We start from the raw sequence: 13436 nt of genomic DNA, 5'->3' as shown, positions 1-13436 counted from the left end.
GTAGTTTTAAAAATAAAAGCAATAACAAACTGATGCTGATGGATTGATGACAGATAGATGAACGACAGGCCAGTACATATGCTCTTCTGGTATATGACCAGAAGAGTTTAAAATACTGAATTGCTTTAAATTAAAAAATATCAAAAGGTTTCTCAACACAACTTGCTTGATATGTGCACCAAGTGTGGTTTAAATACATTGGAGAGTTTGATTTGACATTGGTGTTCAAGAAATAAAAATGTTTATGGACAGGAAGACAGGCAAATAGTCAATGCAATAGCTATATGCATCACAGTACATACCAAGTGTTGGTAGGTGGATCAAGAGAGAAATATTTGATGACAGCAACATTATTTGTACACATCCAAAGAATCCTCATGACAAGATGCTTTTATATACTGTCAAATTGTTCAAATTCTGTTATTTGACCTCTAATTTACACGCATAGATTTTGATATCTTTTACAATAGCAGCCATATTTTATGTCAGATTGGCATCATTTGAGCAAATTTAAAAGAATTTTATACCTCAAAGTTCCATACAAAATGTTTGCTAAAATTGTTCCAGTGAATTAAATGAAACAGTTTAAGAAAGCAAACGTTTTATAACAACATACAATGGATGACACATGCTAGATTCAGACATAACATAAGCTCACTTGGCTTTTTTTAGTGAGAGATAAAACACAGAAAAAACTTAAATACAATTCTGGAAAGATAGGCACATGGACAAGGACAAGAATGCATGGTTTTACCATACTGGTGGATGGGAAACAAAACAAATCCCTTATAGGTCAGACCTGCTTTCCCAGGTTCTTCGCATCTGAAATGGAGCCAGATCTTCATTCAACTGCTGTCTCTCTTCATCATCAGCTTCTAATGAAGCAGCATTTCTTGTTGGCGATTCCTCACTCATAATCAGGGATCGTGTGGAAAAGTCCTTTATAAGACAGAACATTATGTTAGATGATACTTAAATACTTAAAAACGTTCTTAGAACATGTAAAAATAAAAAAAAATTATAGCAAAATTTAGATGAACCACAAGTATTTAACTCTTTGGCTTATCAATATACAATGTTGTTCATGAAAAACATGAGATTTAACTCTTAAACTTCTTTTTGAGAAATCACCCTTTGCAAAACTTGTATGTGACTCAACACTTAACAAAGCCAAGATGAACCTCAGTTTCACTTGCCCCCATAAGTGCCTCATGATCCCATGAGATGATGCTGGTGACAAGGCTGATAAGAACAATGGTTGTATGGAAGTGTACAGTTTGAGAGTACATTAAGGAAGAAAACAAAAAAAATTAACAGAGTAATTAACGACTTCGGAAGAAAAGTTTGCATTGTCATTGTTTTTGTGCATTAAGAGCACTAATTTCCACAAATTGGGTTGCAACTTTGCAGAGGCAAAGTGTTGCAGATAGTTTCCAAACTTTTTTGAGTTTTCACTGAACTTCAACTTTAAGACAATGGAGGGTGCAAACCGCCCAAGGCAGATCCCAGAGGGGCAGGCTTAATGAGTGAAATACTCAGAAATTGTTGAAAACACAAAGGAAATGTCACAGATGATATAAGTACAGTTTCCAAAATGGGTTTGATGGGGGAAATGAGTGCATTTGCCATCAGCAACTGCATCCATAGATGCAAGGCCTGGTGAGGCACATGCTGGGCAGCTGGGAAAAGCTACATTAGGTTGACCATTATAACAAGACGTGATGTCATTGTCTGCTACTGGCACAAGTCACTGATTTCTGCCCAAATAACCAATATGGCTAACCTGTATAAAGAATTAGCCATGCAATGTCAGTTGTGCGCACAAAATGCATTTGTTTTAAAAGCAATGTGCCTCTTTAGGATGATCTTATTCACAGGTTGGACACTTCTAGAACCAGAATTATCAGGGGCAGCCCAATCATCGCTGGAGGCATGGCTTCAAAAAAGTTCAGAAACAAGGAACTGGATTTCTCAAACATCGGAAGGATCAGTAAGATCTACCCAGGCTATCTGTATGCAGAATCATATAAGTATATATGATATTTCTTGTATGAACAATACACCTGACAATTTTGTTGCTGGGAAAATTTCAGCATGTTTTGAAGAATGGCAGAATATTACTTGGATGGGAATAAAAAATCAAGGATTATCAGAAAGGGCTGCCTGCACCATCATCAATTCATGGAGAACATCAACTAAAAAACATTACTGTGGTCATCCAAAAGTGATGTTATTTTCAAATCAAAGACAGACTAATCCACCTGACCCACCTGTGACTATTGTTATAGAGTTTGTAACTGAATTAGTAGATAGAGGTTTAGGTTATAGTTATGTTAATACAGCCAGATCTGCAATTTCATCATTAGTTAGTCTTACTTCTAAATCCACTCTAAGCAAGAATGTTTTACTTAAGAGATTTTTGAGAGGGGAGTTCATTGCAAAACTTCATTTCCAAAGGTACCCATCTCTGTGGGATGTGCTGCTTGTGTTTAACTATTTTCTCTCTTTACAAGGCAATGACCAATTGTCATTGCAGGAACTTACATGAAGTTAACCATGCTGCTTGCTTTGTTAATAGAACAGAGATGCCAGATGCTTCACCTTATGCAGACAAATAACATTAAATTTAGTGTTAACAGTGTATACAAATATATATTCCTTCATTGCTGAAGCAATCTAAACCAGGGAACCATGTGGAGCCATTGATTTTTAATCTTATCCCTATGACAAATGTGTTGTGTCTTGTTTACAGTGTTATTTGCAATGGACCAAACTTTTGAGAAATTCTAAAACAATTTCCACATAAAAAAGTTGCCAAAAGCACATTATCAATTTGGATAAAGACCGTTATAAGAAAGTCTGTTATTGATAACTCAGTCTTCCAGGTTCATAGCACATGGGCTACATCTGTTTCTGCTGCCTGTGTTAAAGGGGTACAATTGGGTACAATCTTGAAGGCAGCTGATTGGGTTTGTGCCTGCACTTCAGGAAATTCTATAACAAGCCCGTTACAGACTAGACTGATTTCAGTACAAAGGCCTTGTCAGCATCCAGAATTTTATAACTGTCATGTAATGTTACAGTGTAACTATAAATAAGGTTATCTGGTTTAATACCAACATATAACAATTTTCTTCTTTTTCTTCTATTTGTTGTTAATCTATTCCATAAATCGAAGACCTGCTCTGAAATCTCATGGGATCATGAGGCACTTATGGGGGAAGTGAAATTGATAAATTAAACTAGACTTACCAAGTCAAAGTTTGATTGTAAAATTTCATGAACCCCATAAGAGCCTTAGTGATCACATGCCCCACTTCCCACTAAGGCTTCCATTTCTTTGCTCTCAAGACTGATCAGCCACGTGACCAGTGTCATCTCATGTGATCACTAAGGCACTTATGGGGTTCATGAAATTTTACAATCAAACTTTGACTTGGTAAGTCTAGTTTAATTTATCAATTATTGCACGAGAACAGGCCTGCCTGGAAAATAAAAAGCAGGTTAGTATATGTCATGTTCATCATAAATTTTACTCATTTTACCATTTTTTTAATACATTTGTTATCTATAGACACATCTTAGACTAAAATATCATCTTTATGACTGTATATTATTTTTCAGTGAAGAATTTTTATATGATCTGAAATCCTGTATTCAAAGTCAAATCACTAAAGGTGGCTGACCAACCATAACATTTCTCCAACTCTGCAGTAAATCTTTTGATTTGTTGTCTATGTCTTTATTACTAGAGTCTTAATTTTAATCATCTAAACTCAAGAAAGTGATGAACAAAGTTAACGGATTCCATAGGGAGAATCTGACTTGGTTACTGTTTTGAAATAGCAGAATATGACTTTATCTTAAACAGCATGTGAGGAGATGTCATGGTCATTTTCCTCCATGCCTATAGTTTATAATGGAGGGCTTTCCTGAAACGTGGTGCCCTGAAAATCAGTTCAAAATGGCAGATGTTTATATAAGCATAGAAATGCACTTCTATGCAGATGGTGCACACAAATTCAAGTGTAATTGTGTGCAAATTGGACTGAGGTCTCAAAAGGTGCTTCCACATATATGTACTGAAAAATGAAAGGCATCCAAAATCACTTATGCAAGGGAAAGGGTCCAGATATCTTCAGTGGTTACAAACTTATACTCTGGACAAGTATCCAAGTCACAGAACTGTATTATCCCTTGAAATAAACTTCTTCCAGTATGGGGCATGGCTATGGTAATGTAACATACCATATATACATGACATATTCTTGGTTATAGTGTCATATAAATATCTTCAGTGGTTCAAAAGTTATGACTGTACAAAGATGGAAGTTTCAGAATTGTATTTTCCCTTGCTGTAACCTTGACTTTTAGGTATGGGGTTTGGCTATGATATTCTTACTAAATGGAAATCTCTGCAACATTCAGTCAGATAAGCAAATATTAATTGACAGCGTTATGTAAATTTAATTTTCATTGTGTGCTTGATCTTCAAGTTCATCTGCAGTTGAGGGTTGGAGTTTGAGCCTACCTGACTAGTTTAATTTGTTTTAAAAATATGTTTATTGGACTTTTTGGCTTTTCCCTTCTTAATTCTATGGTCTACCTGATTTTTGTCAAGTACTTTGTTACAATTCAAGTAAACAGACCTGACTTTCTTAATGTATTTGAAGGGAAAATGACCCACATTCTGGTCCTCCTATTGTGTCTAAGTTTTTATATAAGGTCTTAAAGTAAACAAAATTCTTCATCACTGTTTTCATATCAGTCTTTGTGGAATCAATTTTAGTCATGTTCAAATATAATTTGAGACAAATTATTTATTTAAATTATTCATTGGAATTAAAAAGTGTTCACTGACACTTTGGACTAAAAAACTATATTACGATTATTGTCATTTCACAACATTATAGATTATGTCACTGTGATACATCAAGAATGTTGGCACATTTATACATTCAAGGCTATTGGTACATCAGCACATTTAAGATTGAAACTCATTCAGAACATTCTATCTTTTTGGAAATGTGATAGAACATTTAGGATTATTTGGCATTTAGTTCACAATACTGTAAGTTCCTCTTAAATTTTCATTTTGTAACTCAGAAAATTAAATTATTTGTTGAATTTTCCTAAACTTGTGGGGTTTGCTTTTTTCTGTTACTTAGTTTAAGACCATAGATGTACCAACTGACAGATATGCATATATACATACACAATGCCATGACATAGTATGCTCAACATAAGGCAGATATACAAATCTGCTATGTTAAAAATCTATTATCTTTCAAACTGTCAAATGTTTGAATTGCATTTTACAAGTATGATAATTTCTTTTCATTTTTGGAAGGCAAATAAATCATCATGTTTGCTGCCCAAATACAAAAATCTATGTCACATGACAAAGAAGCAAAAGGGCTCATGCCCAAGGTACAAATTCAGCACTTACACGTTTGGGCTGCCCCTCTGATCTATGAGCTAATTAATGATTGATCGATTGATTGATTGTATTTTAATGCTGCATCAGCACTGTTAGGCTATTTAGTGCCAAACAAAATGTTAAATGTATAATCTTTTAAAAATTATAAAAAGTCTCATATTGAGCAGTGATATCAAAACCAAATAGTTGAAATTAAAACGATAAGATGATAACGGTGAAAGAGCAAATTAATCATTTTTTATATGTGTGGTAATTAATGAGAACAAAGTATTGTTTAGTCTTGTCTTATTCATGAGAAAATGCAAGCATATTTAAAGGTACAACATCACATACGAAGCAAAGATCCAGCATATTTAAATTTCCTATACCATCATCTACTCTCAATGAAAATCTGTCTTGATATTGCTGCAATTCTTCTTAAGAGTTTTCTTATTAAATAAAAAAGATAGAAATTGTATAAAAATTTTAATAAAATATTAACTATAATTTAGCATTTTATTTGGGTTGTGGTCAGAAGAGTAGAGCTTAGGATTTATTCTACTAATGGAATTAATATACTTTTCCCTGCTTATGTGATCTCATAACTTATATTAGACTAATAGAAAATAATATGCATAGGAAAACTGCACTGCATCACATTACTTACAAATTCATAATATTATATAACACAATAAGGATCGGTTTGATACCATATTATATTTTATTTTAAATAAGCTATTCTCATATGAAGCTAATTCCAAAATACTTATCTATAATTTACTGGGTACAAGTTTTAGACCTGTTGACAATGGAGTTGTTAAAAATCACTTTCATGATGACAGCTTTGTCTTGATCATATTGTTCTTTTAATAAAGATATGTTCTTTGAATGTTTTAGAAATGAACTTTATCTTCTATGGTATTTTCAAACAAATGGTCTTTGAAATTGTAACAATGCTAGCAATCTGTCCAATGCTTGGTTCTCCTGATTTTTTTGCCATTTTTAAGATGTTTACAATGAAAGCAAGCCATTCATCCATTTTCCAAGAACAATATTAGTCTATCTCTCATTTTATTATTAGATAATGAGAAATGTGTCTGAAATTTAAATTCATAAATAAAATTAATGTTCATTAAAAAAACTACAAGGCAATAAAAACAAAATAATCTAACAAATAATTTTTGTTGGTTCAAAAAGGCATATTTCCTGCCTTATTAGTCCTTTAAATTTGTTATCTTTTGGCTCTCTTAACCCTGATTTATATTTGGGTGGTTTTTCTTGTGGAAGATGCATAAGCACCTCTTCAACATCTTCGACCTCATGGATCACCTGTGGCAAATGCGTAATAGTCTCTGCAGTTGCTCTTGTGGTCTTCTTGAAATCCTCATTTATTTAGCTATTTTACGAGTTTAACCAGGTTCTTCTTCTGTTCCTGTAAGCATTGCCACTTGTTCCACCGTGGTCTTTGTGGCCCTTTTAATATCCTCAGCACATACAATAATGTCCTTTTTTGGGTTTAATCAGCAGTACAAATTACTATTCAAACGTGACCATGAGGTCTTCTTTTGCAGTCTGTTTTGACTGTAATGTACCCTGAATTTTAAGCAGCCATGTAAAACATTATGAACTGATTCCTTTAGGACAATCTAGACCTTGGAAACATTTGTGTGCATAGTTTCATTACAGTTCTGTGAGCACATTCAAAGGAAGTAGTGATGGACATCATTCCATCAAATAAGCTCTTCTGGTCTGTGATTGGTAGATTTTATACATTACAATATCAGTACAGATATTGCTTAAAGGTTTATCTAAAATTATAGCAATGACACCAACTTGTAATGCTAGATGGGCACCATTTTACAAATTTGGAAGGTTGGATACAAGGGTTTCATGTAAGAATGCTTTCTATCAAATTTTGTTCATGTCTGCTGACCAGCTTTTGATTAGTTGAAGACTGAAAAATAATACTGACTAAAAGCTGATGGACAACAGGCATGGCAAATGGACAGAGGTCCATATCGCAAGCTCATCATTCCCTGAATCACTAGAAAATATACCTTCTTTGCCCTATGCTTTTGGTCAGCTGAAGTTTCTGGACACTGTTATAATTTTTTCTGAAATTCTTTTCCTGCACTCTGAGTTTTTTGGACAGTCATGGCTGGCAAATGTATTGTTTTCAATAAGACAGGTGAATTTTCATTAAAAAACAATGGTATTTGAATTTAGTACATGGCGAGGTAATTGTAAAATGAAAGAGACAATGTAAACTGCCTACAATGGATTGCAAATAGTTGCCATTTTCAGATATAAATCTATAGTTTTATATGCATATCTCATGAAAATTAACCTACAATTCAAACATTTCTCAGTTTCACATTATATATAGGTATTGTTTCAAGCTGACATCAATTAATAGACTAATAGGTATGAAAGAAGAGAGGTTTGTATTTGTTGCAGTAAGAAGTTCTGATATTCTGTTTTTAAATTAAGTATTTGCCAATACAAAAGCACAATGTCTGTTAAAAAGAAAGATTAAAATAATAACAAGGGTATGCATAAACTATTTAATCCCTAATACCATTTCAATAAATTCTAAAAATCATCTGAATCTGTCTTGATAAACCTTGCCCTTGATAAGTCACACTAACAAGTGATCTAAATTGTAAAATGTCCAAAATGCAGTGGATTTATTTCCGTATTTATGTAAGAGATAATGTGAATTTAAAACAATATCTAAGTTTAGTAGATGACTAAATCTGCACATGTCATCCTGAAGTTTGAACTGTAATGATAACACAGGGCAATAATATTCACACATCATATTCATACCATGAGTCATTTTATCAATGTCTCTTACAGTGCAAGTGCCGAATGACCTTTGGCTCAGTCTGCATGAAAACGGCAGCAAACATCACAGTAGACTATTCTATAGTAACTATAACTGAGGAAATGATAATAAATGAATCAATATTTCTTGGATTCTTTCTGCATAAAGGCTTCAGCTACCAGTCATGCTGAAACAGTTTAATCTTGATCATTTGTGGCAGTTCTTCACTGACAAACTACTGTTCTGATGCAACTATATCTGAGTCCAGAAACAAAAGACATGTCAAAAACAACTGATATGCAGATTACAAAGATTTTAATTTTGCTGTACCTATATTGCAACACAATTCTTGATCAGCCAATTTCAGAAATGAAACAGATATATAGCTTCCCCTACCAAAACAATAACCTTAAGCTTTAGTGAGTTTTTTAAGAATTTGTTTGTTTTGTTTTAGCTATGGTACATAAAAAAAAAGATAGGTTGGCATCCAAATAAATAGAGTAAAGACAGTAATTTCCTTTTTTTAATCAAAGTAAAAGGACAAGAAATATTGGGCTTGTCTTACCCTTGACATCTGGATGAGAAACCTCAGTACAAAATCTGGAAATCCAGGAAGATCTTCTGCCACAGCAGGACTACAGAAAGTAGATTTCTCAAAGTCTCTTAGCTGGGTGTTGAAGAACCACACAAAGTGATGAAGCTCTGCCCAGGATGGGTCTGGAACACCACAATGCCTGAGAATATGAAATCAGTTTTAGTTTTAAGTGAATGAGGTGCCCACAAGGTAAATCAAATTCCATGCAGAATAAAGGCCATAAGAAGCCAGTCTACAATTCAGCACCTCTATTGCATGCAAAGGAGTAATTCTAATACTAGTTGTAACTAAAGACAATATCTATGGAGAAAGAAAAAGAAAGAAACTATTTTCAACCTGCAAAATAAATGTTCAAAAATTTTAAAAATTTCTTTCACAATTTTGCCCTATTCCAATGACATAAACAAAATTGAACACTAAACTTTTAAAACACCTGTGTAAGATGTTTGTCTCAAGTGGTTGCTGAGCAAGAAAAATTATCTAATTGTCTTATGCACTACCATTTTCTCTCAAATTCTTGTAAGATAATACTATCTGAATCAAGTAGATAAAAAAGAATGAAACCATTGAAGATCTGTCATGTTCAATGTAACCATCTCTGCACTTTAGTTTATCCCTGACAACTTTTGAGATCTGTGGGCAAATATACTGATGGGACATCCTTAGAAACATCCCCTCTTAGAAGACAAAACATTTTGGCAATATATGTATAACATCATAAAAGCAGTCAGCTGATGAAAAATATTATGAAAATACACTATTATTGGGAGAATCTAATAGCAGAAAATTATTGTACATGAATCATGAACTGCAAAAAACGGTAAAACAAAAGATAAAATTGCTTACAAATATACCAATCAATATCAAAACAACAACTTCTAATATCCAGCCAGGATCTGATTTTCCCTTCTCTTCACTGAACTTCTCTATAGTCATCTCCCTTCCTCCAGCCAAACTTTACACATACCATCAGTAGCTGCTTAAGAGAGGTTACATTCTTACTGCAGGTTGAATTCATACACTGACATCTTAAACCATTTCAATCAAATGATCTCATAACTTGAAAACTTGAGAAGAAAATGTGCAATTTGCTTATGTAAATATATGTCAGCCTTATGTGAAACCCAGCTGAAAAGTGATATTTGATATACGAGTTTTCAGGTCATTATCATAATATTTTCAAGGCTTCATGATAATCCATCAAAAACTGCACTATTCATACAATGCATTAAGCTACAAGACAAAAAGCACAAAAACTCTAGCCATAAGTGTGGGTGCAAAGTGATTTGTTACAAATAGTGCAAGCAAATCACTTGTCAACTTGCATATCTTCTGATGATGACCAGAACTGATATCAAGCTTCAAAAAGCCATCCAAAATGGCTAAATTAGTTGTATTAAAAAATACACTATATTCAGATGATGATCTGAATATTTTTAAACTGTTGCAGCAATCTATGAAAAAATGCACAATTAGTTATGCTGATAGGGTTGTATCAAGCACCGCTACAATACAAATGGAGCAATACCTAGCAAAAACTGTGGTGGTAAATGGACTGTCTGATATGCTCACTTTCAGGTAATGACCATGGTATTTACAGCATTTAATATCAATCAATCAAAACCTGCAGGACTAACTGCATTCATGTGAGCTGGATGAGACTAATGGACAAACACAAGGATTACATTAAAGAGACAGAATATATCAATTACCTCAAGAGAACCAATAAACATTCTACTGGACTTCCCTGTGGTTCTGATGGATCTATTGTGGCATTTTGCAGGCCATGGTTCAAATGGCAGAGATACTGGTAAGGTCTCTGAAATGTGGGACTCCTGAATTCTTTTTCATCAAAAAGCTGATCTGTGGACCTAAAACCTAAATAAGACATTTCATTGAGTTTTAAATAAATTTTGTAACAATGTATTAAAAGGCTCCAATCATCTGTCACCTTTTATAAGTTACACAAGTTTTTCTTGTACAATATTTACCATTCCTTTCTCCTGTGCATGACTACTTGTGAAAATAGCATTTTTCCTATTGTTTGACAAATACTGCACAAATGTATATTTTTTTGTCACAAAGCAAGAGATTATTGTTGGATAAAAGATTTGACACAAGACTATGTTTCTGTAGAGCATGACTTTTATTTGACCAGAAAATACAAAACTGTAATATTGAGTTTAACGTGAAAGCTTGAACAATGACACTTAGTAAAGAATGCAGAGAGATGGACAGATGTATGGACATGCCAATGTGTGTGCTATATTCAACATGAGTCAAGTTGATCCCAATAAAAATCATAGAATCAATCTACCTTGCTGGGCTCAATAAAAATACTAGAATCAATCTACTTTGCTGGGCTCAATAAAAATCATAGAATCAATCTACTTTGCTGGGCTCAAAAAAAATCATAGAATCAATCTACTTTGCTGGGCTCAAAAAAAATCATAGAATCAATCTACTTTGCTGGGCTCAAAAAAAATCATAGAATCAATCTACTTTGGTGGGCTCAAAAAAAATCATAGAATCAATCTACTTTGCTGGGCTCAATAAAAATCACAGAATCAATCTACTTTGCTGGGCTCAAAAAAGATCATAGAATCAATCTACTTTGCACATTAAAAAAAACCCCACAAAAAACTAAAATTTACAGTCTAAATTGCTTTAAGGCAGTCTCCTTTTCCAAATCAACTTTTACTGAACTAAGGGTGATCATTAATATTATATTCTCATCTATATGACATCACTTTTAACCAAGGTGTATTGTCACACTATGAACTATGAACAATTAAAAGCACGTTAGAGACTGTGAAATCTTAATAAAACAATGACACTCTTTAGATTGGCCCCACAGATTTTCTGTTGTGGAAAACCAATGTGATCTAAATAAATCTGTTATGCTGTGTGTGTGTGTGTGCATGTGTGTGTGTGATTTGGATTTTTAATGCTATTTTAACAATTTTTCCGTCATATCACTACCATGTCTGCAGTGTGGCAGTTTATAGTGATGTCTAGCACTGGTGCATCATGCCGCAGACGTGTAGCATGATGTCCCACCTAGTCACAATATCCTGACACCAGGCTGACCAGTTGTAACACCAACCTATTAATGCAGAGTGCCAAGCGAGGCAGCTGTTAGTACCATTTTTATAAGTCTTTAGTATGACTCAGTCAGGGTTCAAACCCACAACCTCCCACATCCAAAGCGGACACTCTAACCAAAAGCACTATTAACATACCCTTTACTTTGTGTATTTTTAAATAGTCATTCACCTATTAGTTTATGGACACTTAGTAACAGAGTGCTATTTCCCATCCTTTTCCATGAACAGATATTCTGCTGGGAGATGCACAATAAAATGAACATAAACCAATATATTTTTAAGTGATTTTGGATTGCTTGATGCATTATCTACCTAGAAATATCAATATTTCAAAAAGTAAAATACTGCAACATTCCGCAAATGATCAGCTCTAAATTATCATCATTTCTTAATACTGTAGAGTGGATTATTTTCATGACATCAAACTGTATGCGTTAAATCTTTCCAAACATTTCTGTTTTTATTTCATGCTACTGTTTTTGGAATATTACTGACATATGTCTGAAATTTCAATGGACAATTCTTCAATAAAGTCTGATTGCAAATACAAATTCTAAGAAAGTGCCTTCCCTGGGTACCATTTATGTTAAAATAGAATAGCCCTATTGATAATAACAAAAAATATACTGAATCTGAGATTTAATTCTAGATGTAAAAAAAATCTTTCCTTCCACTCAAAAATTTCAAAGATGGGTTTAGAATAAGATAATCTGCAGTTGAAAACTAAAAAGGAGTATTCTTACAAAGCAAATATTCACAGAACAAATAGTTACCCTCCAGTACTGGTCTCCTGGTAAGGATGCTCAGCGTTTCCATTGGGGATCTGCAGATCACATACGGCAGGAAATCAAAGACCCTGTGAGCATGTCTGTAACTTCTTCCCTACAATTAATTATTCATATCTTGAATGTATGCCATCAACAGACTTTGTGTCAGGTATGCCATCTTGAGCTAATGATGTTTAGCTTTAAAAGATCTTTTTTTCATCAAAAGTGACCTTGACCTTTGATCTCAAAATCAATGTCTTTTTCATTACCTCAAATACAGGTAATCATAAAAATTGATCATGGTCTGGGTGATGAACAATATCTTGTTTTCATGAAGAACAAATTATTTGTCTTTCAGTCACAGTGACCTTGACCTTTTACCATCTGACCCTCAAAACTAATAAACGTCTGTCATACCAAGTACAAACCATCCCCAAAATTAGGTTAACAATAATAGTGCAGAATTCAGATTTGTGCAGAAACCATTTTTCTTTCTTTCAGTCAGGACCTAGACCTTTGGTCATTCTACCCCAAATCAACAGGCTTTATCCCTACACCAAGTGCAATCCATTCTCAAAGTTTGGTAAATGTAGATGATCGTGGACTAAAGTTATTGTGCAGAAAATATTTTTCTTCTTTCAGTTGCTATCACCTTCCATCTTTTGACCACAAAATTGATAGGCCTCTTCCATAAACTCCAAGTCCAAAGCATCCACAAAGT

At 33.7% G+C, this 13436-nt stretch overlaps 1 protein-coding gene across 1 annotated transcript in view; it reads right to left on the bottom strand.

Annotated features, from left to right (window-relative positions):
• The window catches only part of LOC149786015 (E3 ubiquitin-protein ligase rnf213-alpha-like), a 431187-nt gene that overhangs the window by 228646 nt on the left and 189105 nt on the right, over positions 1-13436 (bottom strand). Inside the window, exons 32-35 of the mRNA XM_089978093.1 lie at positions 12722-12830; positions 10554-10719; positions 8812-8980; positions 800-939 (exon numbers count right to left, since the gene is read on the bottom strand). Of these exons, the coding sequence (XP_089834219.1) occupies positions 800-939; positions 8812-8980; positions 10554-10719; positions 12722-12830 (584 nt within the window). The remainder of the gene's footprint in view (positions 1-799; positions 940-8811; positions 8981-10553; positions 10720-12721; positions 12831-13436) is intronic.

Source organism: Sinohyriopsis cumingii, chromosome 12, assembly GCF_028554795.1.
Source record: "Sinohyriopsis cumingii isolate HCF-2022 chromosome 12, ASM2855479v2, whole genome shotgun sequence".
Taxonomy (NCBI): Eukaryota; Metazoa; Mollusca; class Bivalvia; order Unionida; family Unionidae; genus Sinohyriopsis; species Sinohyriopsis cumingii.
The sequence above is the reverse complement of the archived record's forward strand: the minus strand, read 5'-3'. Positions and strand labels throughout refer to the sequence as shown.